We start from the raw sequence: 25,658 nt of genomic DNA on the forward strand, positions 1-25,658 counted from the left end.
CTGGCTACCTTTTAAGCATCCAATACGATCCTTTCACGGACATAGATCCTGCGCATTGTCCCAATCCGACTCTACTCTATCGACGAACATCTTCTTCGGTCTACAACAAAAACAACCATCGCATACTCAAACCCCTCTATCTCCTTTCTTTCAAAATGGATCAAAGAGAACTTACCTCGCGGGTTTCAGCTCTTCAAAAGGCTATCAATGACAAAGAGCCCGCAGCGAATGTTATAACCATTATGGAAACTCTGAAGAGAGATGTAAATGCCACGGAAGAACTTCTTAGGGTATGTCTACAACCGGCTACATTCCTAAACAAGCCCTTCGGGGTCTTTGTGTCTCCATTAAATCCTCAACACGCCAACTAACAGAGCTTATTCTATAGGCAACCAAGGCGGGAATGGTAGTTGCCAAACAACGAGGAAACGCGAACAAAGACATTGCCAAGCTCGCAGCTGAAATTGTCACTAAGTGGAAAAAAACCGTCGAAGTCGAAAAAGAAAAGCGCAAGGCAAAAATGATGGCATCCGGATCTTCTCCCGCAGTTCGCAGCAACGGTACTTCCTCTCCCGCATCCGCGCCCAGCGCTCCAGTCACCAAAGCTTTCAAGGGCGATTCCTCGAAACGAAGATGGGAAACTGATAAAGTCGATACAAAGCGTACGGGTCTTCCAACTCGCGATGCTTGCATTGGCTTGATGTATAATGGTCTTGCTTTTAAATGCGAGGAACCACCAACTCATGTTATTATCAAGGCGATGGCTGTCGAGCAAGCCGCATTCGACCATTTTGGAGGCGAGACGAAGGATTATAAGGAGAAACTTCGCTCCCTTTTTCAAAATCTCAAGCAAGTATCCAATACACAGTTACGTAAGAGAGTTATGTCAGGAGACATTGAACCAGCCCGTTTTGTGGTCATGACGCATGAGGAACTGAAGTCAGAGGAGATGAAGAAGAAGGATGATTTGTTGGAGATGGAGAACATGAAGAAGGCTCAGGTACCAATGGCAGAGAAGAGTATTAGTGATGCTTTAACATGTGGAAAGTGTCATCAAAAGAAAGTCAGCTATTCACAAGCACAGACCCGCAGTGCAGATGAACCTATGACGACTTTTTGCGAGTGTCAAGTTTGTGGTCATCGCTGGAAGGTATGTATTATCCAAGTGTTTGAGATTCACAGTCTAATTATTCTCCAGTTCTCTTGATCGACCAACACTCCACGAAAGTTTCTTCTTCTCGATTTCTTATGGATGGTTTGTGTTAAAGGAGTGCATAGGTGAAATTTTTGCTATCAGGGTCATTTTTAAGCATGGAGTTTAGTCGAAATACCACCCACAATCTTTTCTAGATTGTGAGTTGTTTTCGCCGATGAGAGTTCACATAATTGCATTTGAGTAAATGGAGATACGATGGGTGTGTGGCACGTGATACATACAGAGCTCCTTGTGTTAACATCAACTGAATTGATACGATAGAACTCTTAATTCTCTTTCTGATTCATAGCTTTGTCGTTGTGGAAGGGAACGGTAATTCTTTTAAACAATATATATACAATAAAAAGAATAAGGTTGGTGTTGACTTCTGCTCTATAAAGTACATGTACATGTACAAACAGAACGAGACAAACAGGGGGCCGATAGATTCTACAAAAGCAAGCAGAAGCATCAAGAACTCAAGTAGTAACATCCTTAATTCTAATAAAAGAATTATACCTACTAGGTAGGTTCAATGCTCATCTGTCTAGGCACCAATATATCATAATCATTTCCCACATTCCATCATCCGATCAAATGATCAAATGAAAGTATCACTATTAATATCATTATCACTATCAAATTCCATTCATACCCAGTACATAGCTGCTTTCATTCTATCTCAATTTTCCATCCATATCGCTTATTACTTTTTTACTTCATATCTGAGTATATCAATACATAAATGAGGGGTAAATCAATAGTTAGTTTTGGGATTTCCCTTGTATGCTCGTCGAGGGCCCTTGTAACATTGAAGAACCTCAGCGAGCAATCTTCTCGACAGAAAGATTGCTGAAATACAATATACCCTTGATAAAACGCTCGATGAATAACGAACAAGCTTGCTCTATCTATAGAGGTTGAGCGCTCCATCCACTGCCATCAAATTGGCCAAGGAGAAATTTATGAGATATTTTGAGTGCATTGAGCGTTATTGGGTCTGAAAGCTTGAACATGTGTAGTGAGTAGATTGCCACTAGACCATGAATGCTATGGGTTGTGGTTTCATATGAACCGATGGCCCATGAGCTACCATTCGATTGCTTTTGTAAGAATTTCCGCGCCAGTTGCACGAGAGTCATTGGGATTGTTGCAAGCACGTCTTTAGATATACTCGAAGAAAGTCGTTTCTTTTATGCCTTAGCAACTTGCTCAGTGCTTGTGCAGGATGCATCACGGGATACTCTTCGAATGTATTCCAACTTGATGTTAGCATTGCCAAGTGGGCTTTCATTCAAAGACTTACCCATTTATCTTTGAATGAACCTCTTTACCATTTTTTATGCAGATAAGAAACAATGACAGGTATCTATGTAGCATATTGATCGATCTCAGGGTCATGCAGTAAAATGATCAAAATGTTGCAATTTGCTGAGATTCTCGGATTCCGTTCCAGAGCATATGTTTAAAGCACTTTCCTATGCCAAAGCTCTGTAAAATTAGGAAATGCGCTTGGAAAACATCCAGATACTTTACTTGCGCCATTTTGGAAACTCTATCTGAGATATTGTTTTGATTCTTCGTCCAAATTAGATGAGTTTATGAGATTTATATATGCGAATGTTGCAGAAGGCGATGCGAGAAAGCTTCCATTGCATTTCTGGTGGATTAAGAGGTCAATATTAATATCACTATTAAAAGCTTCAAAAGAATGAGGCGCAGTTATCTGCTTCAGCATTTCTAAGGCCGCCCGCACATCAAATTGCAATTGATCAAAGTTTCTATAACCGGGGATTTCATCAGCGTTAAGGATGTATACGAGTGTATACAGAACTTTATCAGTAGCATTATAATTTGAAAATGCTACAATCTCAAATGCAATCTGCCCGGTGATAGATATATCCCAGTTTCATAGTTTTTCATCCAGAAAGCCGCAGCTCGAGATATCCGGGACAATATATCACTGGGATAGTCTTTAGCGCCGGAAAACTTGTAGAGAAGAGGGCGGCTTATGGTTTCAAGACCGCGTCCGTTTCGAAAGTAATTCCTTCCTATTCACCACTCAGCTGCCGAGACTCTTAGTATGAGTTGAAATGATTCTAGGAACAGCCAACTCAATTGTCGTCATTCACCGTCTTTCCTCGATACCATGGATACCCATGGCCATGCTGTATCGTAGATTGATGTTAATATTGACCCGATTTGCAAACCTCTTGAGCAAGTCTCAACTAGCTTTTTCAACGGTTCTTCTTGCTTCTTGCGACTATTCCTGTCGTACACAGCTTTGTTATGCGTTTCAAAATAAGCATTTTGGGGAACTTCCCACGGGGGACTCAAAGCTAAGGACAATTACTTAGGCACCTATGAAGAGTTAATGTTAATCATTATAGGACTTTTGGACTAGGAATTATAAATTTAATTATCTAGATGTATAGATATTTGCGTGAAAAAGAAATCGTTTTATAGATTCTGAAGACTTTTTTATATCTAGGTAAATAAATATATTACCTTTTTTAATCAAGCTTGTTTAGATAATTATTTAAGTATTTTTTCTTTTAACATACTTCATATAATAATTTTTTTGTTTGAATTATTTTATACTAGATTATTATATACTAAAGAATTATAAGATACACATTCCTATGATCAGTACATCTTACAATTAGCGGGGTATACTTGTCTCTGCAACTTTTCCTTTGATTCAAGACCACCAACCCATTCTAATAGGTACTATTAGCAGGATACTAATATTAGACCTCCGAATAGTAGTAGGCACTCCAATGCATCTGATGAATTCACTGGAGTAAATATAAGACCGAGTAGGCTGCGCCACAAGAGTGCAACAAATCGGTACGTCTTGTCACTATAATGCTGTCCATCAAATCCACAATCTTTCATCTTTTCCCCCAGCACCCTTTAAGAATTCTGCACCGTGATCTACAACCACGTTTCCATGCATACTATCAAACAGTTTATTTGGAATCCTGCCTCGTATTCGCAACAAATTCCTAGCTAGGAAACTTCCTGCAACTTTTCCAACAGTTGGTTAGGAATCTTACCTCCTTTTCTTTCCTTTCCTGCTTCTCTTTCTCCCTCTTTTTTCTCATCAATACTTCAATTCTGACACTTTGATTCGAATACTTCATTACAATCTTCTTTTTTTGTGATTTTACAACGTTCCTACGACCACAATCATGACCAAGCCTATCGAAGTATGAATAACCAGTAAGTTGTACGCAATTACTTCACTCGAATAAAGAATACTGACATTTTCTTAGCACCGGGTCCAAACTCCTGGAAGGCAAGAACAAACACACCAAGTCTGACGTACATGACTAATTTCCTTCTTCACCACAGGTGATTATGGTTCTCGAGGAACTCAATATTCCCTATGAGATTAAGACCGTTCGTTTTGAAGATATCAAAAAGCCACCATTTATCGACCTCAATCCCAACGGTAGAGCACCAGGTACGACTCTAGGAGAGAGATCCTGTTGATTCGCATTCGCAATTTAACATATATCACAGCAATCAAGGATCCAAACACCAATCTTACCCTCTGGGAATCTGGTGCCATCGTGCTCTACCTAATCGAGCATTACGACAAGGAAAAGAAATTAACCTACGAGTCTTTACAAGAAAAAGCTATTCTTACACAATGGCTCATGTTTCAAATGAGCGGACAAGGTCCATACTTTGGACAGTGCGGTTGGTAAGCTACGACTTTCCTTAAGTTTTCCGGAGCGCGATATTGTAACCATTAATAATAATAATAATACCTAACCATATACAAAAACCACAGGTTCAACGTCCTCCACTCCGAAAAAGTACCTTCCGCCATAGAGCGCTACAATACTGAAATCCGACGCATTCTCCGAGTTCTCGACGACACTCTTTCCGGTAAAAAATGGCTCGTTGGCGACAAATACACATTCGCTGATATAATCTTCGCTCCGTGGAATGATCGCATTGACACATTATTTGGATATCCCCCTGTGCAGCAGAGGATAATCCGATCCGAGAATTTCCCAATGTGGATGCCTGGCATAGTCGTGTTACGGCTAGAAGGACTTGGAAAAAATGTATGGAGATTAGAGCTGGGTTGATGGAGGAATTGGGTTTGATGTCGAATGGAATGCCAAAGGGTGTGGGTAATATGGAGGAATATCAAGCGAGGATTAAGAAGGAGGAGAGTGCTGTTAAGGCTTGGGCATACTGTTACAGAGATGAATCTTGACAAACTTTCTACTAATGGAGTGAATGTTTTTTTATTAAAAAAAAATCATTTTATATTATGATATGATATTCTAGTACTTTATTCTTTTTTTTATTTATTTATCTATTCATTCATCAAACCCAAATACAAGTCATCTATTCATCCTGGTATCTCGCTAAGCAGACTAAACAGGCTAAACATGATATAATATCAAAGAGTAAATAAAGTTCTTCATAATCATAATGCATAATTTCATTCAAATATCGTTCGTTCGCTCGCTCGCTGGCTGATATCCATATCCATATCCATCCATACCCAATCCAATCCAATCCATGCCATATGCAACCAAATCCATGCAAACTCCCGCACACAGAAACACATTCACATTCCCCTACTTCCAAATCTCACCTCCATTCAGGATATTTCCTTCCATCAACCCCTCTTACAGGACTTATACCCCTTTCCCTCCTTTCTCTATCCCTTTCCCTAAAACTCCTTCCTTCATACTCATCATCTCTTTCTCTATCTCCTCTTTCCGTTCTGATTCTCCTGGTTGGAATGTCTTCATGACTACTATGTCTCGAATGTACCCTGGAACTTTCCATCCTTTTGTAATCTCTTTCTCGATCCCTCTCATCTCGATCTCTATCTCTCTCTCTCTCCCTCTCCCTCTCCCTCTCCCTCTCCCTTTCTCGTTCTCTATCACGATCTCTCTCTCTTTCCCTATCTCCCCTATCTTCTCGACTACTATGTCTCCTACTCCCTCTGCCCTCTCCACTCTCCCTTCCACTTTCTCCACCACTACCTCCACTGACATGATGACTAACTCCATCACCCCTCCTTCCCCCATTTCTCCACATCTCAGGAATATTCCTCAAATCCCTCCATTTAACCCCCCTACTATCACTTCTCCCCTTTTCTCTCCCTCTATCCCTCTCCCTTTCCATGTCTCTCTCCACCTCTACCTCAATCATTGCCCTTTCCGCCTCCCTGTGCCTCCTCCCCGCCAAAAATGGCGCGCTCAAATTTCCATTCAAATCAATATTAGTGGGATAGTGACCCCGTCTAAATTTATCCTCAATGTCTCTCTGCCTGTCCCTTTCTCTCTCCCTTTCCCTAGCATCTGAAATAGGGGACGGCATCGTACTACCTGGTGCTGTGGACGAGAATGCAAAAGCCCGAGGACTCTCCGGGCCAGAATTTCGTGGTATATAAGTACTTCGCGGGCGTCTCGGTATTGCCCGTGCGCTTGTAGATGAATTTAATGGGTTAGTACGAGTTTTAGGGGACGTATCATCTTCAGAATCCGATGTCACACTAGTAATGCTGGAAGAATCCGAGGAGTCTGAGACGATCGGTGCATGCCGGGATCGCCGAGGATGACTATGTCTCCGATGAGCGGGACGTGGAGGATCGGGTACCGGGACATTATGATGTGGATGGTGAGGATCCGAGGCGGATGCGTGAGCGTGGACGGGCCCATCTTCTGAAGAGGGCGAGCTTAAATTGGGAAAACTGCGATGACGTCCTCGAGGTATGCGGGTTGAGTATGGTTCCTCTGGAGCGAGAAACTGACGAACTCGATGAGTTGGTGATCGATTGAGAGGTGGTCGTTGAGGACGAGATGCGGAAACGTGTGAATAAGGTATAGGTCGCCCGGCCCGATGGGTAGTAGAGTCACGAGTTGAAGGTTCACGAGCGGAACTTTCATAGGCAGAAGGTTCGCGGGCAGAAGGTTCGCGGGCAGAAGGTTCGCGGGCAGAAGGTTCGCGGGCAGAAGGTTCACGAGAAGAGGATTCACGAATGGGCGGCTCACGAGTAGAAGTTTCGAAATAACCGGTGCGAGAGTTACCGCCATTAGTTGGTGTATGATCCGGGATTCTGGGGGAAGGTCGGACGTGAACGTATGTTGCTTGTACTTTAGGTCTAGGCGGGAGGTCTGGCGTGGGAACATCCTCTTGTTGATCTGGTACTTCTTCTGTTACTTCTTCTGGTGCCTCATCTGGAGTTGCTCGTTGACGTAATTTCTCTGCACAGCTTCTATGCCATTTTTCTATCTCCGCGTCCGGTACCAATGGGAACGCTTCTTTCGGTAAATCTACTGGAAATCTCTCTCCTGTAGTTGGGTGTTTGATTTCAAAATCTCGTACTGCGGTTTGGATAAAAGATACATGTTCCTCGGGCCCCAAAAGTATTTCTATCGATTGCCATCGCACAAATCCTCGGACAGTGAGACATGGTATTGAAGGAGGCGCAAAATCATCTTTCGTAGGGTTCAGAGTATGTTGACAGCCTATCGAGGCATAAATCCAAGATATCGAGGGATGTGTAGTCTCCACAAAAAGAGCTATGTAAGAGAACGGAAACTATTAGCAAACACTCGCGAATAGACAAGGAAGACGTTGGGAACAAAAAACCAAACACTAAGAACTTACAATCGTAATTCCCACCAACAGCTTTATAGAAAAGTGCCAACTTTTCTGGCGTTAAGAATTGATCTTCTTTACTTCCAACATTTTCTATCTGCGATAATCATAAGCATAAAATTCAAGGTGAGCATTACAGGACCGAACATCCTTACAATATAATTTGCGATACCCCTCAATAGCGCATTTAGCACTGGCGTCGGACTCTTATTCTCATCAAACAAATACCCATAGAACTCTTTTGGATCCACGTTGGGAGGAGTCTCCTCTTGAGATTGCGATGGCTGCGGTGGCTTCTCTTGCGTCATATTCAAAAAGATAATTTCGAAATCGTATGAGCTGGATTTTCTGAAAACAATCAATCAATAAGATCTAGATAAGAATATTCTTGTATCTTTTGCTTTGCTTTGGCATCGCATTCGTTTTCCCTGACTGTCTTGTCCGCATCGATAGAGCATGGAGCAAGCATATGTAGGATCGATAGGTAGGAAAGAAATCGCAATTATTATTCGTGAATCAAGTGATTCAATGGTTTGTACGACGAAGGAAGATCTTTTTCATGAATGTTGCTGCGCAAAATTTCATCACCAGTCATATTCTTAATGGTTAGGCGTGAGCTGGCAAATCATCAGGTATCGGCCTTGTAGGCTGATTTTGCCGTGATATGGGTCAACTGGTGGATGGATGGGACAAGCGGTGAGGTGGGATGTGATTGAGTCTGGGGTAATGTGGTAGTACAAGGATCGATGAAAGATGATATATATTTGATATTGATTCAAGAATGAGGGGTATGAAGGACAACGGGAAGGTCTTCAACTTGGTCTTGAGGATAAATATTCTTAAATGATGCGTGACTTTTATGTTTTTTGTTGGTTTGCACATTTGTATTGTATGTATTTGGAATGGCTGGGTATCCAAATAATGGCATGGCATAATTGTGATATAGGATAGGCAGCCCACAAGTAACAGCCTTGTAGAAAGCTTCAGAGTCTGTGAGCCTGTCAAATTTAGACGCGTTGTGTTAAACATCCCTGAAATGATGATTGTTAGTGGGGTTGCGCGGGGCTATACACGGCGTCAGAAGACCAGTGGGTCTCTGAATCACAGAGGGCGTTTAGAATTTTCAGAATTTGATTCTCATAGACAATGGAACATTGGAACATTAGAAAGATCACTCGAGAGCTTCTGGAAGATGCGGGAATGAACCCCTACGATGGATGCATCAATGAATGAAGAAGATAATTGTGGAACAGTATATTATTATTATTCATCTATAAGTAGGTAAGTACCTAAGTATGGGGTATAATTCGTACTCGTAAATGTGACTCCCAGCAAATTCCCAAAACTCCAAATTCCCAAAAGTAACAATCCATTTTAGTATCCCCAAACTCCCGCCCAGATTTGTGTGTACTGTATGAAGAATGTACCTACTACCCCCTAAACCATTCTTATTCAAGTAAAAAAAAAAAAAAACACACAAAACCACACCATTTCAAATTAGCACCTCGATGGATCAACTTGTCTGCTTGCTTGCTCAGTGTGCTCAGTGTGCTCATAGCTCGGAGGCAACTCTGATCGTGGAACAGTAAAGCTAGATTGCAAAAAACTGTTCTCAACCAAGTCCTCCCTTGGTATTTCAATGATTCTTGGCATCAGATATTCATTTACATTAGCTAGCTCAGCAGCAGCTTCTGCAGCAGTAAGAACGGCTGGTGCGGTTCGGCTACCTTGAGATGCTATTTGTATTGGAAGACAAAGTTTGACCGAGGAGGATGGAACGCCTGCCCCCGGAGTATGGATGGTCAAGGCAAGATCAAGGGAATAGGATCGCGAGGTGATACATGAATGGAATGAGGGCACCCAAGTCTTCGATGAAGGTAGTGAAATTGGGACTAGAATATCGGCTGTATAATAGATCTTTTCTTTTCCCTTTAGTGACATTTGTGAGTTGTCTGAGTAATCAGACGAACTTGATGATACGGTAGAAGCTCGTCGGGATAAATCTGGTTGTGGCAAGTGCTTCACCCACGAGACTTGCTCAACACACCTCGATGAGAGAGGAACTGACGTCTGATAAACTTGTCGGGCAGGTTCAATGTTTAATGTCATGCTCGATCTGCAGGGAAAGGATTTTGCCGGCTTGGTGCCGTAGAAACTTGATACTTTAATTTTTGTAACGAGACCACCAAGACGGGGAGGTTGTGAGCTAGAATTGTGTGGTTCAAAATGTAGCTTGACAGTTGCCATTGTTGTGGCCACCGAGGAACTTCCAGGAGATGGGAGAATAATCGCTCCAGTTTGATCAGCCGACACAGTTATCTTTCCTAATTTCCCAGAAAACATGCCTTTCCTAAGAGACTTTGTCTTCGATAGCAGGTAATCATTCTTTTCATTCGCTGAAATACTCATAGGAGGTGCTTCCGCCACCATTGGTATTATTTGAAGTTTCTTTGAACCCTCGACGACAGAAATCGGCTTCCTTGAAATCTCGGTGTGTTTGATTACCTTGGCGTTGACTGAGTATATAACTTTGCTCATCTCTGGGGACAAATCATCTAGTATCGATGCTTCGCGATCGCCCATGCTAGGAGGTAATTGCAGATGTGCCATCTGGACATGATCAGCATCACAAGGATGTGCGCAAGAAGTTGGAAGGAGTTGTTCTGGGATGACAAAGTTGAAAGGAAAGATATATGTTTTGCCGGCTTCAGCAATTCGTGGTTGAGGATATGCGGCTTCTCGAATTGGCATGATGAGTTTCAGAAATCTGTGAATGGCTGTTGTTCTAGATGTTGCGCTGGACTGAGATATGTTTTCGACATATGTTCGAGTAACGCCTTCGAGTGTGATTTGGATCTCATCGAATTGTGCATCATGAGGAGCTGTGATTGAGGCATTGCCTGACAAAGCATCAAATGTTGTATAGGTCTTTCCATCATGATGATCATCTAGATGGATCTCGACATCTGGTCGCTTCGTTGGGTTAATTTTCTTAGCATAACTAGCAATTGTGCCCGAACCAGAGAGTGCACTTGAAGCAGACATTTTGTCCGAAGGTATTGGAAAAAAGAAGCTGGACAAAGTAGAAGAGGCTATGCGATATAGGAGGAATGATTTTAAGATAAGTATGATTGGATATATGGTAAATGCGGGGAAATATGCGCCTTGAAGCCTCTTGGGTGTAACTTTGATAAGAAAGCAATCGATAATTGTATTGACATCGGTTGTGAGATGCCGAATTGAACAAAATGAGAAATTGATGACGCTGTTTTCGTCTCTTCTTGACTCTTGATGCTTTTTCGAATTCTGGAAACACAATGGACAATGACTTACCTTTATATATAAAATGTTTTAGTACTGTTTTCCTCAATGGAATAGTATAGTATTCTCAGAAAATATCATCCATGACCATGACCATGACAAACTTTGAATATGAGTCAAGCTTGTCAGATTCACGCCCTTGATGCATATTGGATATTTCTTCCTATTGACATCTCCAACAAAATGGATCGTCCGTCTGTGCTCTTGGGAGGGAGTGAACTGCGGGAAAGTGACACTAATTGATTAGTGTGTCTGTAGTGCACCAAAAAGGATACTAACATTGACAATATTATTGGGCCATTCAGCTCCGTGCACGAATCAATACGCCCTTCACTCCAAACTTCCTACACCGATTTCTCAAGCCAACATGGATGGATCACCATGATTGATGCAATTCATCAGTAAGCTGTATAACCTCAATCGCATCAAAAAAGGATTACTAATTAGTAATACCACACAAAGATTCGGACGGTCCGTCTCTCGTAAGGCTGAAATGTAGCTGTCTATCAAATCTGACATTTTATTATTATTCTTATTCTTCAAATGGTCTTACTATCAACGGTATTCCATTAAAACAATTCAACACATGCCAGGAATATCTATCACATTCAACTCCGAGCCACACAATATAGACATAAAAAAACCCAAAGCCTAGAAGCCAACATCACCGATCATCATCACACCATAGTAACGATGATGACCATAATGGCATATATACGAGCAAATTCTTGTTTCTCCATCTCCTCCCATGGACCACCTATGTAGTATACATCCACTATCCCAGGATACAAATTCAGAAGACACGCCAACCTTTCCTCCAAAGGCATTCATATCCTTTACAAGCAGACAAGAATACCTTTGGAGGGAAGGCTCGTCTCCAAACTAGATCCAATTAACTGGGCCCCAAATTTCTCGTCTCCACCCCCAAATCCATGCACTAAACAAATTTTCTCGACCTTATTTCAACATCGCAAATACTTAACGTACACGGTCACCTCTGACACATACCTCTCTTACAACTGCTTATAGCGATCAAATCTCCCGCCAACATGATAAAAATTTTCTTTTTCGCAATTTCCTTCGTTTTAGTTGCATGGTCATGTCCATCTCACTCTCGACGTATGCTTTCAATTTTTTTCAATAATGCGATCGGGGATATGGGGTATCCATAATAGGATGTCGTGAGTCGTGATCAAAGGATTGGTTGTCGAAATCCGTGTTTGAGTTCGAAAGTCTACTCGTGTGTGCGGTTAGGAGGTATGTCTATCACACTCCACTCTTAAACATATACCTCACGATGATAAATTACAACGGGAATAGAAACCATATTCAGGTGGAACGTGACATATTTTCTGGCAGGACGATGAAGTTGTAGCTGTAGATGTGAACTTTGAAGAAGCTTAAGCTTAACAATGAGGGGGGTACTGTGTAAATATTCATGAAATGACTCGAGAACCTGTCCTCTCTAGGTATTTTCCACATGAAACCAAATCATCCAAAATTTCCACCCTTCCATCCCTCCTCTCCATACATCTAGAACCTCCACCCAGTAATCCCCCACTTACTCTCTCCATGTCCATCTCCCTCTTACTCTCCATCCCTATAAAAATTCAATATCAACTAGTAGAACTACCTAGGTAGTCACAAGCAACCAGCCAGGTACCCGAAGTCACTAAATAACTAAGCAACTAAACTAGTACACTGGTGGTACACTACCATAAACACAACATGTACATGTCATCCTCAAGGCGTGCATAATACTCCATACGCATCCATCCTATCCATAATTTCGTAATCTCGTAATTTCGTAACTCCGTAATTTCGTGATTTCGTAATATCCAAACATCATTCATTGTATACTAGCATTTACATACATACTAACTAGGTAGCTAGCAGCGACATCGGAGCCCGGGGAAAGAGTCATCATTCATCATTTTATAGGTATCTGTGTCTGTCTACCCCCATCTTCATCTTCATCTCCATTCAGCACACTATGAAATCATAAAACACTAGACTACCTAGGTAGTTAGGTAGATACCTAGGTATAAAATGAAATATGATTACCATAATAAACCACTATTAACATGATAAAAATGGAAGTAGTATGAATTGATTATTGATATGCCAATACACAAACACCAAATATATCAAATAAACAACTAAGGTTATTATTAAAATCATCCATCCATCTGTCTTGATAGATATGCCATCTATGTAGAATAATATAAACTCCGAAGATTTAGAGGTTTCAGAGGATGAAAACTAGTGTTAATTAGACGGCTATCAGGAACTAGGCAGCTGTTTATATATAGATAGATACGTAATGATGGGTGGTACAGAGGTAGATAGCACTTTGCTTGAAATTATATATTATATTATGTGTATTTGTTTTTGAATCTGTTGATGATTTCTTATTGTATATATGTGTGTGTGTATGTGTTTGGATTGATATTGAATACAAGCAAGTATTGATATTGGCATTACCTCCGCAATATACTAGCTATTCTATCACAACATCCATCACTCAATGCCCATACATTTAGAGCTCAATCCACATCTAAAGCAAAAAGTCCGTTTACAAGCAAATCCATCTTGTCCACATTTTCTAAACGTTCCTCCTGGTGTTTTTACCATTCCGGGACTGCGTGATGTACCTCTCGGTGTTCTTTTTCTCGTGGAATCTCTTCGAGTAGGTGTAGTATAGTCCAAAAGAGGAGTTCTTGATTTCCTTGATTCGCTGTGAGTTGGTGTGGTAAGGCCTCCTGTCTTCTTGTTTGGTGTCGAAGTGGCCGTTCTTTTGCCACTGATCATATTCTCGAGAGGCAGATCTTCAACATCCGACACAGGTGTCTCGGTCTCCTGATTGGCTTTCTGTGATGGTGTCAAGGATACATTTTCTTTCTCGTCTAGATCAAAGAATTTTCGCTTGGGCCGCGGGGTAGGAGATGACACCATATCTGAGGAACTAGGTAGTACAGAACCATTACCAATAGAATCTGTTCTCTGTTGAATCCTCGACTGGATCCTTCTATCTACCGCAACAGTGGGTGACGACTCAATTTGCGATGTTGAAGGGATAATAGCACTGCTGCTGAATCTCTTGTTTATCCTAGATTGCTTCCGTGCATCAAGAGCACTTGGAGAAGTTTCAGGAAGCTGGTCGATATCGAATAGATCAACATTAGTCTCTTTGGTGTTATCGAACAGACCAACTTCAATTGCCTGGTCAGGTTCGGATTTTATTTCGACTATGGGCCTCTTCGCGTACACGGTAGGTAGAACCGGTGGCCATTCCGCACTGAGCTCGTCAAACTCGTCGTAATCGCTGAGGATGGGAATCCTTTCTTTCGGCGGGACAGGAGTGATAGCATCTGAGATTGTTGAGTCTTGACCCTCTCGTTTGATAAAAGTCTGAGGCTCCTTTTGCTTGTCTTTTCTTGGCATTGAACGGACAAACAGAACGTCTTCTTCTTCAACGCAAAGGCTTAATTCGTCAACCTCTTCTGACATAAGCCTCTTTCGAACTATGCTTTGATGGGATCTTGATTCCCCGTTGGTTCCATCTTTTGATTTAATACTTGTTGGTTTTCTCGCCCTTTTCTTGGATTCCTTGGATTGAGGGGTTACAAGCCAAGAACCCTTCTCTTCATTTGGTTTGGGTGTTGATCCGCTTGATTGTTGTAGCGCCTTGAAATTCGAGCCGGTTTCTTCATCCGAAAATTCGTAGGCAGGATTAACAGCTACAGGCGCAATCCTCTGAACTCCCGATTCAATATGTGCAGGAAGCTCCGGCTCATCATCACTTACTTCCGAGAATTCCAAATCAGAAGTTCTCAAATTCAAAGCTTCATCATCAACATTCACTGGTCCGACATCAGTCAAATCGAATGTACTAGCGTCTTTAATCAAATCTTTGTGAAGTCTAGGGTCCAAGGCTTTGATTACAGCGACTGCATCCGACCAGCTAACGACATTCGGTCCTTGCTGTGCAGGTTTTCGAGTTCTAGATGGTCGTTGGAAGAAAGATACCGGATGCCGACTGCGTGATGCAGACTTAATGCTCGATTTCGACTCTTCTCGATTTTTAGAACGGTATGGCCGGCGGAGTCCAGAAGAACCCGGTCTAGCTGTGCCTTCTGGAGACCACAAATGTAGGTACCTTTGGCGATACCGATTCTTCCATGATGCTATTGTATGTCGGTCATTCAAACTCGCCAGCTCTTCCCAGGTAGATTCTGCTCCTAATGCGAGACCTTGATCGCGTGCTTCAGCCACCTTTGCAATGAGTATTTCATCCTCTTCCTCCGTAAAAGCATTACGCACTCGTGGTGACTTCGAGGCAGCGGAACTTGGGGTGTTTAGTCCGTCTGGAAGTAATACGGTGTCACCGATGTTTCTTAGTCTAAAAGACGCCTTTGATTTATATGGGCCTCTTGGACGTCCTGGACCTCGTCCTCTTGGTAAAGCCCAGATCGACTCGGACACATCAGGAGATGGACTGCGCTCACTTTCTGGCTCTGGAACGAAAGGTCTTAACGCCGGACGCTTTCTTGGTTCAAGTGCAGGTAATTCAGGCACTCTCCAGGCTGGTTCGATATGAGTATCATCATGGACATTTTTTCGTGAAATAATGTTTACAATTTGAGGAGCAACGTCGGGTCCAAATGAATGTAAAATTTCATTGTATGATGGAAAAGAAACGCTGCGTCCTTCAGGCTTTGAGTTTCGTTGATATTTTAAGTCTCCCAGGGGATGGTCTGAAGCGGATTCCGTCTCTATCGTGGGTACCACATCAAGGAAAGGATCCCGGTTCGGTTCATCGTAGCCGCGTAAAATCATGTCGTCCTCCTCCATATCCTCACAACTGATCTCCTCCACATTCGCTCGGTGGTCCGATTTTTCCTGTGCCTTATCTCCCTCATTCATAACCTCACCTTCTTCAGTGCTATATTCATCATCAGATGTTTCCATAATACTCTCTGGTTCTACAGTCAAGGCTCTCAGAAGATTGCCTCCTGCTTTATTGTCTCCAGCATCCCGCTCATCTTGCATCTCTTTCAAATGGCCATTATCAACCAATATTTCTCCAGTGAGCAGGTCGATTTCATCACCAACTCCATCGAAATCTTTCCCATATTTTTCGAAGATGGATTCAAATGTAGATTTTAATTTGTAATCGAGTCGAGCTCTTCTCTGCTGAAGCTCTTGATCGGGGTCATATCCAGGCTCGTAGACAACATCATCGTTGTCATCATCGACAATGAAATCATCTTCATCTTCCTCTACTTCGCTATACCTCTCGAAGTAATCATCGTCAACTTCGAAGTCGACATCATTAGGCTCATTGGAAATCCCTTGCCTCTTTGTTGGAGATTCCATTGTGACAATTTGCGATCATGTCCAAAGATTGATAAGGTTGTAAGAATTATAAAGTTCTGTATTTGTGCATCATTGTATTATATTTGGTAGGTGAACCAAGATTGGAAAGTACCTAGTAAGTAAATAAAAGTCGCGAGCTGACTTCCCCTACAGTCGGGAATAACGCGTTGGGTTCGTGTAAATTACATGCATAAAGCTACGACTGTTAAGCTGCGGGGTTGCATAAATGAGCTTAAATTTATGTAAGCATGGCTAATTGATGAGCCTAACCGTACGTCAAGGGATCACTGGTGTCGCATCGCACCGCATCATATTTCATGACCAAGTCTAACCAAGTGAATCTACAAACTTTTATTTTGATCTTCTCTCTCTATCACTGTCGAAGCAAAATGCTAGAGACAGCTTGGTGAATACTTGTTTGATTTCTCAATGATTCCATGTGAATATTTGGCCAAAGATTCCCAACATGTATTGTCAAAAGTGTCGTACATCATTGAAACTTGATAGCTCTTTGGAAGACCTGAATCCCGCGGCATTTGATTTATTAGTTGGTTTGTGATTTTCTTTGAAACAAACCTCTGGAGATAGACTGGAGCTTATAATCATTGCTTTCTAGGTGCGACCTCACAAAACCATCCTAAAAATATCCCCCCTTCACGGCCAGCATATCCTCAAGAACGAAAACAACTTTATGATCGTGTCTCGAAGCATGCCGCTCCGCCAACCTTTAAGCGGACAATATCCGCACCTCGTCGACATGATTCTAATTTAGCAGACACAATGAGAAGCGGCTTGAACAATCCAGCCATGTCTTTTGTCATGCTGACGGAATCTCAAGTCGTGCCTCCGTCAGTTGCCAAACCGCCCGAAGACACAGACTCTAATCAACCACAAGAAGATGGTCAACCTGGCGGAGAAGCACTGGATGGCGAGGGTAAAGCAATGTCGCAAGATATGGAACGGGCATCGAGGCTTTTCGAGATTCTTACGGCGCGATCCGATGTAGATCATCCTATCTGTGTTGAGTGTACAGAGATGCTTGTCGATGGGCTGCAAAAACGATTAGAAGCTGCAACTCGAGAAAGGGATGCATATGTCGGATTTTTGAAACAGATCAATGCCGAATTACCAACAGAGGAGGAGTTGAAAGAAGCAAATGATTTTTTGTCAAAGGTACGAGCAGATGAGGCCGCGGCAATAGATGAGCTGAAGAAGATCGAAGCGGAAACTGCCAGGGTAAATGAAGAAAATGCTCAGCTGGAAGAAGAGGCCAGAGCTCTTGATATTGAAGAAGAGAAGTTCTGGAGTGATCGAAATGAGTTTGCGATGAAGCTCTCGGAGTTCCAAAACATAAGGGATAGCATCAATCTTCAATATGATCATGATTCACAGCTATTGGAGAAATTGCAAAGAACGAATGTATATAACGATACATTTTGCATAAGCCATGACGGAAAGTTTGGTACAATCAATGGCCTACGACTTGGACGACTCTCAAGTGTGCCAGTGGACTGGCCGGAAATTAATGCAGCATGGGGCCACGCATTGCTTCTTCTAGCTACTGTCGCTGACCGTCTCAATTTTAAATTCGAAGGATACGAGCTTCAGCCCATGGGCTCAACCTCTCGAATAATACGTTATGATTATCCATCGCCGTCTGCAAGTCGTTCTAGCTCCCAACGTGGTAATAACACCCGGCCACCCAAGAAATCTATTCTCGAACTTCATTCATCTGGTGATATGCCCCTCGGGCTTACTTTCATGCATCGTAAGTTCGATATAGCTATGGAGGCATTCCTCGAATGTATGCGCCAACTAGGTGCGTTTGTTGAACAGGAATCCGCCCGGACCTCGGAAACTGGACGGGGGCTTAAACTGCCATATAAAATTGAAGGAGAGAAGATAGGGGATGTCAGTATAAAACTAGGCATAGCTCAAGATGATGCATGGAGCAGAGCGTGCAAGTTCACTCTCACATGCTGCAAGTTTTTGTTGGCTCACGCAAGTAATGTTAATAATGCGAGAAGGAGTTCATAAAATATGGGCATAAGGGTCTACGGCGTATTTAATTAGGAATGAGTCATATAAGGCGGCGTTCTTCAACGTGGAGTAGATTTATGGCGTTCACAAAGATATCTCAAGAAAGTTTGGCAAACAATAAGTACATTGAATCTATCATTCTCTATCTATGTCAACCCACTTGAGTGTGCTATTCTTGTCAATTTGTCGCAAATTTCATAACTAAACAATACCCATCAACGCAAGTGAACCTCGTAATCCAATCTGGGCACTTGTTCTGGGAGGTTGTTTTGTTACTTTTGCTTGGCTTTTTGAAGGCATAGTTGATTAGAATCGTATTGCCTAAATATCACACTGTCTTACGTGGGCCATCTTCCAAGTTGTTACATACTCAAATCGCCTAAAGATTCAGCGGGCGCGTTATCTCCTCTGGAGGCTCTGATTTCTTGAGTCATAGCTTTGTCACCCGGCCTGCCAACATCGCGGCCAATGAGAAAAGCTTCATCTGCCCAAAGATGACGTTCCTTTTGGTTCTTGCTCTTTACCCGCTCAACTTTTGAGCTCCTTTGGAAGCCATGGTTCTTGTTCGGCTGAACGACCGCAAACTCGGGCTTGTCCTTCTTGGATGCACTTCTAGTTGGCATAGTTTTTGCCATGTTGTAAGTGGTATTAGAAACGGCGTTGATAATTCCTCTTCGTATTCGATGGGTTTGATGATAGATTCACGGGTTCCGGGATGTGGTGTATGTATGTATGTATGTATGTATGCACGTAGTTTGTTCGATATTGTGGTGGTTGTATTGAATGGATATGGATGTGGATTGGAAGAGCTTTTTTATCAGGAAATCTTCGGGTCCTTATATACCTCTACTCTGTATTGTTTCATATTTATTCAGTGATTGTTCATAGTCTGAAAAATATCAATACAATGCTATTGAGTTGTTCTTGATGATAAAGTTGTCGAAGGTGGCGCTGTTGTTGCCTTTTCCATGACTTTCGAAACATCGTTTCAAATCACGATGTTTTTGTTCTACGAACTCTTTTTTGTGCGGTTAGGAGGAGAGATGTTTCAGAACTTTTCTACTGACGACTTTGATTAAGTTAAATGAGTCAAGAGAAGTAATAGGTTAATCTAGGTGAGAAAAGAGTAGTTGAAGATAAAATATTAGGTGTTGAGAGCCACCAATTGGGATCTCAACAACGGAATTCACATTTCGCATTATTTAGCATCACGAAACAACGAGATGTGTAAATCACAACACAATAAACGATTTCATCACTTTCTAGATTTACACACCCATTAAATTAATGGAAATACATTGCTATTGTGAAAAAGCACATTATCTCTCTCTTCTCAAAATCGTCGAAACATACCATACCAAACCATACGACACAATAACAAACCCAAAAAACATAAACCCAATTATAAAAACATCTCTAAACTCTCAGATATCAACGAATTAACAACTAAAAGCGTAATAATATCTTATATCCCATCTTGGTAGCCATCTACTCATCCGACATTTTTCGCGAGGGAGATGAAATGAGATGAGAGCATTTATAGTTACGGATATCAAACCAATTTTGTGTGAATTTGTCACTAAATGTATTCCGTGGTGTAGGACTATGTATAGCTGGCTTGTGACGGTGTATTCGGCATAGTTTGGTAAAGTTATTTTGAATTTTAGAGTTTGAAGTTTGAAGTGTATGAAGATGGTGAGGATTTATAGCTGCGAGATTTTGCTGCTGGCTGTGTGAATTTTTGAGGGGATGTGAGGTTATATCTCTGTTCTGTGGATAGAGATGTTGTTTGGTCGCTCGTAATATGATATGGTTGGGGTTAGGATGAGGGAGCTGAGATGATCTTGGGTTACCGATTTGTTGGCCAGTTTCATTCTTGACACTATTATGCTTGAGACTCGATTATCCCATGCTCCAAATCCTTTTATTTTCTACCCATTCGTATCTTCTGCATTTCTAATCACAAATCACAAACCACATCGCACTTCTCCAAAAAAAAAAAAAAACTCCCTAACAAAACTCCAAACCCCTACGCAATTCACTTAGCTCATCCCTCAATTCCAAAACATCAACTCCTACCCGTCCAGCTACTTCTCCTCTTCTTTGACTCCCAAGCTCCATCCATCTTCCTAACACGCCTCCGTCGATAATCGTTCTTCCTCCTACAATTCCCTCATTCGCATCTTTGTCTACTCGATATGCTCTTGGGTTAAGTCCGCATGGATGATAAAGTGTATTTGTAAGGTGTGAGACTAAGGTGCCGAAACGGCGGTATTGGGATTCGGTTAGGGGGGAAAGAAGGGCAAAGGTTCCAGTACGCGAAGTGAGGAGGAGGGATTGGGAAGGTGAGGGGGAATCTTCTTGGGGAGATGGACTGAGAGATGAGGATGAGGCTGTGGTTAGTGGGTGTAGAGATGGGATGGCGGGAAGAAGTGTCATTGTTGTGGGGTGATGGGCGCCGAGGGAAAATGTGGTGCGATGGAGGAGGAGGTGGCCTTGGAGGGATTTAGGGTCTATGTGTATATTAGTCAAGGGTCTCTATAATAGTAACCATATTCGCCGAGAAAAAGCAGAAGATGGAATAGGAAAATATATAACATACGTTCAGGATCATATTGCATAATATGCAAATTTCCATCAGCATCCGCAGCCACAATGAACAGATCCTTTCCATCTGGCAACAAATCTGCGCACAGTACCTCCATCCTCGTAGCACTCTTCCCAAAAAGTAGCATTTTATAGGGTTCTTCTGTATACCCCGCAAACCACACACCTTTCAACGCGTCTGCTATCACGCAGAGGCCTGTACCAGGAAGTTCCTTGATAGACGTGACATAGCAATTCGTATCCATAAATGCGACTGGTAAGTTTGTGCCATCCTCCTTGAGGCCTCTCACCATACACTTTTGACCCTGTGCAACAAGCATGAAACCCTGTGTACCAATCTCGGAAAGACCAGTCACAGGACCACCAGCGCCACGAGTGATGGTTTCGGCGGAGATCAATTTTAGCTTTTTATTTGTCTCGGGTCTATCGGGTTCGGGGACAACGATAACGACATCATAAACATAGAGGCGGCCAGTTGTTGCGAGGTCTTCTCCTTTGGTTATAGCTGTTCCTACGACAAGTAAGGGTTTGCGCTCGTTGGTGACTTCTGATACTACAAGGTTCATAGTCTTGATACAAGTTATAACTTCGCAGGGTTCAAGCTCGATGGTATCAATGACTGACCAGTTGACTGGACTAATCAACTTGAGAGAGCTCTTCTCGATCGACGGCTTGAAGGCGATATCTTCCTCTTGCCAGCTTCTTCGGTGGTCATCATCTTTAGGTAATTCGAAGTCGGTGAAAGTGCTGGTACCTATGACATAGGTCTGCAGTGGTGAATGATATGCTACGGCGTGAACATCTTCACCTATTTCAACCTTTCGCAAGGCCATTCCGATGTCGGCAAACGTGGTTGTTGGAGGAAATTGTGCTACACGAACAATTCCTTCTGTGTCGGCATAGATAAATCCTCTATCACAACCTTCGGTATGGAAGCTACTTAGACCGCGAACTCCTGTTCCTTGCAGGCTAAGAACTTTTGGTAGTGTCTTAGAGCTTTTGACGATGAAACTTGGAGAACCACCTGGCATAAAGACAACACTGTATCCACCTAGATTTGAGACAGCACGCATTGGTTTATCACTGGTTTGCTGAGTTTCATCCGCCTGCTCTTCAGCAGACACATCCGGAGCCTGTGCCAGATGTGTGTTATGTATTTTCAAAAACTGAAGCGTAGATGAGAGAAGATTAGGTGATGTAGACGCGATGCGGAAGGGTTCGTAAATAGTAAGATCATCGTTTGAGGGTCGTAGCTAAGAAGGTCAGCGTGAAATCAAGAAGAGTAAAATGGTGAGTCTTACAATGAGATAGGGAGACTGAGATACTGAATCTCCTAGGTCGGCTACTAATATTTCGGTCAACGTTTCCCGAATTGCAGATTTTCTGGCTGCATAATCTGCTGAGAGAACAGGTGGCACAAAACATATTCCCTCCGCCACATAGACTGGCTTTGAAAGATCAGGCAGTGCATAAATCTGAAAGTATTAGAAATCTGTCAATGAAAATAAGCAGATGGTACTCACGTGCAATCCCCCACCAGCACTGAGCAAGAACATCTTCACATTTTCTCCTGCCTTGCTAGACTTGCTATCGGAGAAAGCCCCGCTATAGTCGTCATACAAACAGCCAGTGAGCCATTTCGTGGAAAGTAGAGCATCATCAAGCCTTTCTATCTCTTCAAGGTCATTGTCATCGTCACATTGTGCAACGAAAATGCTCGCATCATCTCTTATTAGTAGAAGGAACGGATCTGCAAAACTTGCACTGATGATCTTCGGCTCTGCTCCAGTTTCATCATCGAGCATCGGCAATATTTGTGCGAGACCAAGATCTACACCACAGATACACAGTCAGCTACGTTCTATCATGGAATGACAGGAAGAGACATGTCGCAGGGAGCAGATTGCATGGAGGCACAGTTGTGATGTTGATAATTCGCTTTCATTGATGCTAAAGGATATGATAGATTTCCAGATAGCGCCCCGGGCAGCGAACCATACATGAGCGAAAAATACAAAAGTCCCCCAGACTTGTCCCAACCTATTTGCCCACCCGACCACAAAACATGAGAGAGACATAATTTCAAAAAAAAGGGGCGTACTTACCACCGTCATAACTTCTTACTTCAGACTTTAGGACTTGAATGACACGCATTCCATTACCAAGCGTACCAGCTTCGATTGTGGATCCAGCAGCTGGTTCAAATTCTGTTCCTGACAAAGCCTCAAATCCAGCATTCGTTAATGCATAAACAGCTGATTCGTCAATAGCATCTTCAGCTTCAGATGCCTTGGAAACTATCATTAGTCTGTCATATTGAGCATCAACGCCATAATCACCACCGATGACTGTCTTCTCTTTGTTGACCTGCAACCCTTTTGGCGCAGGTTTCTTTGCACTCATGGTCCAAATACCACGAGCCTCCGGTAATTCAAATCGGCCTATAACATTGGGTTGGATATTACGATTAATGACGGCTAGAGAACCTCCCTTTTCACGACCCACAGCGGCTAAGAGCTGAAGCTCACTTTGGACTCCGTTAAGTTTCAGCTCTTCTTCCTTATCTGAGCTCAATGCTACTTCCCCAAACGTGATGTTAGTGATGGGAGCTATATTGACCATGGAATCATGTATAGAAAATGTGTAGTCTCCAGCTTTACTGTTCGAAGCTGTAACATTGGCAGCCGTGGGGGAGATCGTGGGCCCGTCACCGTACAAATCATCGTCATCATCTTCTAAATCTTCTTCATCAAGCATAGCTTCGTCAACATCCGCTATTGCTGAGCTGTCGAGCCTCGACTTCCGACGTGAAGGTTGGCCTGACTTTCGACTCCAGCCTAAAATGACAGAGTCCGATACCTCACTACCAACGAATAATGCACCTGCACCAAGGGAACTTACACATGATGCAGCCCCCGTCAATATATCGCCGCCTAATTCTGCACTTACTCGTCGAATACTCAGACCGGAGACGGATCTTCCATCCATGCGAAAGCTCAAAATAGCAATATCACCACTATGCAGTATGATGAGCATTTCGCCATTTTCAATAGATAGTTGATCGATTTTGCAACCTTCTAGCCGAAGCGCAAGATCGGACTGGTCTAATAGGCTGAAGTTGGTACATTGCTTGGCGAACATGTTCACCGCGACACCGTTGGCTTTACCAGCTTGATCGATATGTATCAGCTCATTGGCACCAACTAGAAGTGCTCCACCCACAGGCGGGGCTAGTGGAACGATCATGAAGAGATCATAAGGCAACCCCCCAACGGAAAGAATTGTGGTTGACGCTTTCTGATGTATGTCCAGGGTGAATACCATATATGTCAGGTGGTCTTTACGCTCTTGCAGCAAAGCAGACGATGGAGCCATGGTAGAGGAGAGAATTCCAAAAGTTGGCTCTCGATATTCGTATAGGAATTCAAGATGGATCGGGAAGATGAGGCTGGGATCGAGCGAAGACAATCGTAGAACAAAAGAGGATCCATATGGGGTAGCGAGAATTCCATTTTCCGCCGCAGATTTTTGTGAGATTTTCGCTGGGCGAGGGCCATCCAATTCCTCATCCCAATCATCCATATTGACATCTTCGTCTTGTTTGAAAGGAAGAATCGCAAGGTTCCTAGCCCCAAACTTCAAAGCAGCACACCTACTTCCTGGATCGACTGTAAGGTAATTGACACAATCTGAAAGGCTGGGTGCCCACGGACTTCCTTGTAGTTCGTCTTGTTCGTAAAAATGAACCGATATCGTTGATATGCCAGGTCGTTCTGGGTCCCATTCTACGAGACTGAGCTTCGCATCCTTGAATCCCACTAGCAATGCTTCACCACCAGTCTTTGAGGATATCGTCTTCACTCGTACAAGAGATGTAACTGTCCCGGATAGATTATATTCAGCTATAAGTACGAGTTTCGTCGTTCGAGCTAATTCAGATCGCGGTAAAATTGAATCTGCGCCGAGAAAGGAAGCTTCAACTCCATCTTCATCATGAGCCCTAGGGTCGGTACTTGTGACATCTTTCACTGTTGATGAATCTTTTCCAGAAAGTTCGTCGAGATCCACGGATACGGTCTTGGTTGTAAATATCTGTAGCAACGAAGCTTTTGCGACGACGAGGTTTCTGGCATCTGCCGACAAGAATGGGAGGCTCAAAGAATGTGTGACAGCTGTAGGAGGTGTCAGCTCCGTATAGCATTGCATTCTGGTCAAAAGTAAAGCATTAAGACCATCAATTCGTAATATAATTCTGATTTATCCTGGCCTGTCAATATGTTCGTTCACATTGCCAGTCTAATCAAATGTCGATGCGTCGCGAACCCGCGATTTACACAAATTTTAGCGTCGTCAGTGCTTTGGCTATCGCTGACCTATCACCTTCACTCTCTGCCCTTGAAGCTCATGCAGCAGCTTTTGGAGGGTTCTTGAATTTCAACCCACGCACGCCCAGTTAACCTTACGTCAGACGTCT

The 25,658-nt window shown here is 42.8% G+C and overlaps 10 protein-coding genes across 10 annotated transcripts; 3 read left to right on the forward strand and 7 right to left on the reverse strand.

Moving 5' to 3' along the window:
• Positions 1-155: 155 nt before the first annotated feature.
• Positions 156-1,207, forward strand: SS1G_12247 (transcription elongation factor s-ii; the record flags this gene model as incomplete). The annotated part of the gene is made up of 3 exons (XM_001587167.1): positions 156-290; positions 389-1,150; positions 1,199-1,207. 3 exons carry the CDS (start codon positions 156-158, stop codon positions 1,205-1,207), a joined length of 906 nt encoding a protein of 301 aa, XP_001587217.1.
• Positions 1,208-4,389: 3,182 nt separating this feature from the next.
• On the forward strand, positions 4,390-5,432 carry SS1G_12248 (hypothetical protein; the record flags this gene model as incomplete). The annotated part of the gene is made up of 5 exons (XM_001587168.1): positions 4,390-4,407; positions 4,553-4,664; positions 4,724-4,907; positions 4,998-5,095; positions 5,197-5,432. The coding sequence occupies 5 exons, from the start codon at positions 4,390-4,392 to the stop codon at positions 5,430-5,432; spliced, it is 648 nt and encodes a 215-aa protein (XP_001587218.1).
• Positions 5,433-5,815: 383 nt separating this feature from the next.
• Positions 5,816-8,145, reverse strand: SS1G_12249 (hypothetical protein; the record flags this gene model as incomplete). The annotated part of the gene is made up of 3 exons (XM_001587169.1): positions 5,816-7,758; positions 7,847-7,934; positions 7,993-8,145. 3 exons carry the CDS (start codon positions 8,143-8,145, stop codon positions 5,816-5,818), a joined length of 2,184 nt encoding a protein of 727 aa, XP_001587219.1.
• Positions 8,146-9,334: 1,189 nt separating this feature from the next.
• Positions 9,335-10,882, reverse strand: SS1G_12250 (hypothetical protein; the record flags this gene model as incomplete). The annotated part of the gene is made up of 1 exon (XM_001587170.1): positions 9,335-10,882. One exon carries the CDS (start codon positions 10,880-10,882, stop codon positions 9,335-9,337), a length of 1,548 nt encoding a protein of 515 aa, XP_001587220.1.
• A 953-nt stretch (positions 10,883-11,835) lies between these two features.
• On the reverse strand, positions 11,836-12,209 carry SS1G_12251 (predicted protein; the record flags this gene model as incomplete). The annotated part of the gene is made up of 2 exons (XM_001587171.1): positions 11,836-11,933; positions 12,167-12,209. 2 exons carry the CDS (start codon positions 12,207-12,209, stop codon positions 11,836-11,838), a joined length of 141 nt encoding a protein of 46 aa, XP_001587221.1.
• A 385-nt stretch (positions 12,210-12,594) lies between these two features.
• SS1G_12252 (predicted protein) lies at positions 12,595-13,082 on the reverse strand (the record flags this gene model as incomplete). Its single annotated transcript, XM_001587172.1, has 2 exons — positions 12,595-12,758; positions 13,037-13,082. The coding sequence occupies 2 exons, from the start codon at positions 13,080-13,082 to the stop codon at positions 12,595-12,597; spliced, it is 210 nt and encodes a 69-aa protein (XP_001587222.1).
• A 596-nt stretch (positions 13,083-13,678) lies between these two features.
• On the reverse strand, positions 13,679-16,537 carry SS1G_12253 (hypothetical protein; the record flags this gene model as incomplete). Its single annotated transcript, XM_001587173.1, has 1 exon — positions 13,679-16,537. One exon carries the CDS (start codon positions 16,535-16,537, stop codon positions 13,679-13,681), a length of 2,859 nt encoding a protein of 952 aa, XP_001587223.1.
• Positions 16,538-17,003: 466 nt separating this feature from the next.
• SS1G_12254 (hypothetical protein) lies at positions 17,004-18,574 on the forward strand (the record flags this gene model as incomplete). The annotated part of the gene is made up of 2 exons (XM_001587174.1): positions 17,004-17,088; positions 17,154-18,574. The coding sequence occupies 2 exons, from the start codon at positions 17,004-17,006 to the stop codon at positions 18,572-18,574; spliced, it is 1,506 nt and encodes a 501-aa protein (XP_001587224.1).
• A 275-nt stretch (positions 18,575-18,849) lies between these two features.
• Positions 18,850-19,212, reverse strand: SS1G_12255 (predicted protein; the record flags this gene model as incomplete). Its single annotated transcript, XM_001587175.1, has 2 exons — positions 18,850-18,863; positions 18,948-19,212. The coding sequence occupies 2 exons, from the start codon at positions 19,210-19,212 to the stop codon at positions 18,850-18,852; spliced, it is 279 nt and encodes a 92-aa protein (XP_001587225.1).
• Positions 19,213-20,587: 1,375 nt separating this feature from the next.
• SS1G_12256 (hypothetical protein) lies at positions 20,588-25,390 on the reverse strand (the record flags this gene model as incomplete). Its single annotated transcript, XM_001587176.1, has 5 exons — positions 20,588-21,090; positions 21,180-22,437; positions 22,486-22,659; positions 22,708-23,015; positions 23,290-25,390. The coding sequence occupies 5 exons, from the start codon at positions 25,388-25,390 to the stop codon at positions 20,588-20,590; spliced, it is 4,344 nt and encodes a 1,447-aa protein (XP_001587226.1).
• Between the last annotated feature and the right edge of the window lie 268 nt (positions 25,391-25,658).

Source organism: Sclerotinia sclerotiorum, genomic scaffold (genome assembly GCF_000146945.2).
Source record: "Sclerotinia sclerotiorum 1980 UF-70 scaffold_19 genomic scaffold, whole genome shotgun sequence".
NCBI classification, from domain to species: domain Eukaryota; kingdom Fungi; phylum Ascomycota; class Leotiomycetes; order Helotiales; family Sclerotiniaceae; genus Sclerotinia; species Sclerotinia sclerotiorum.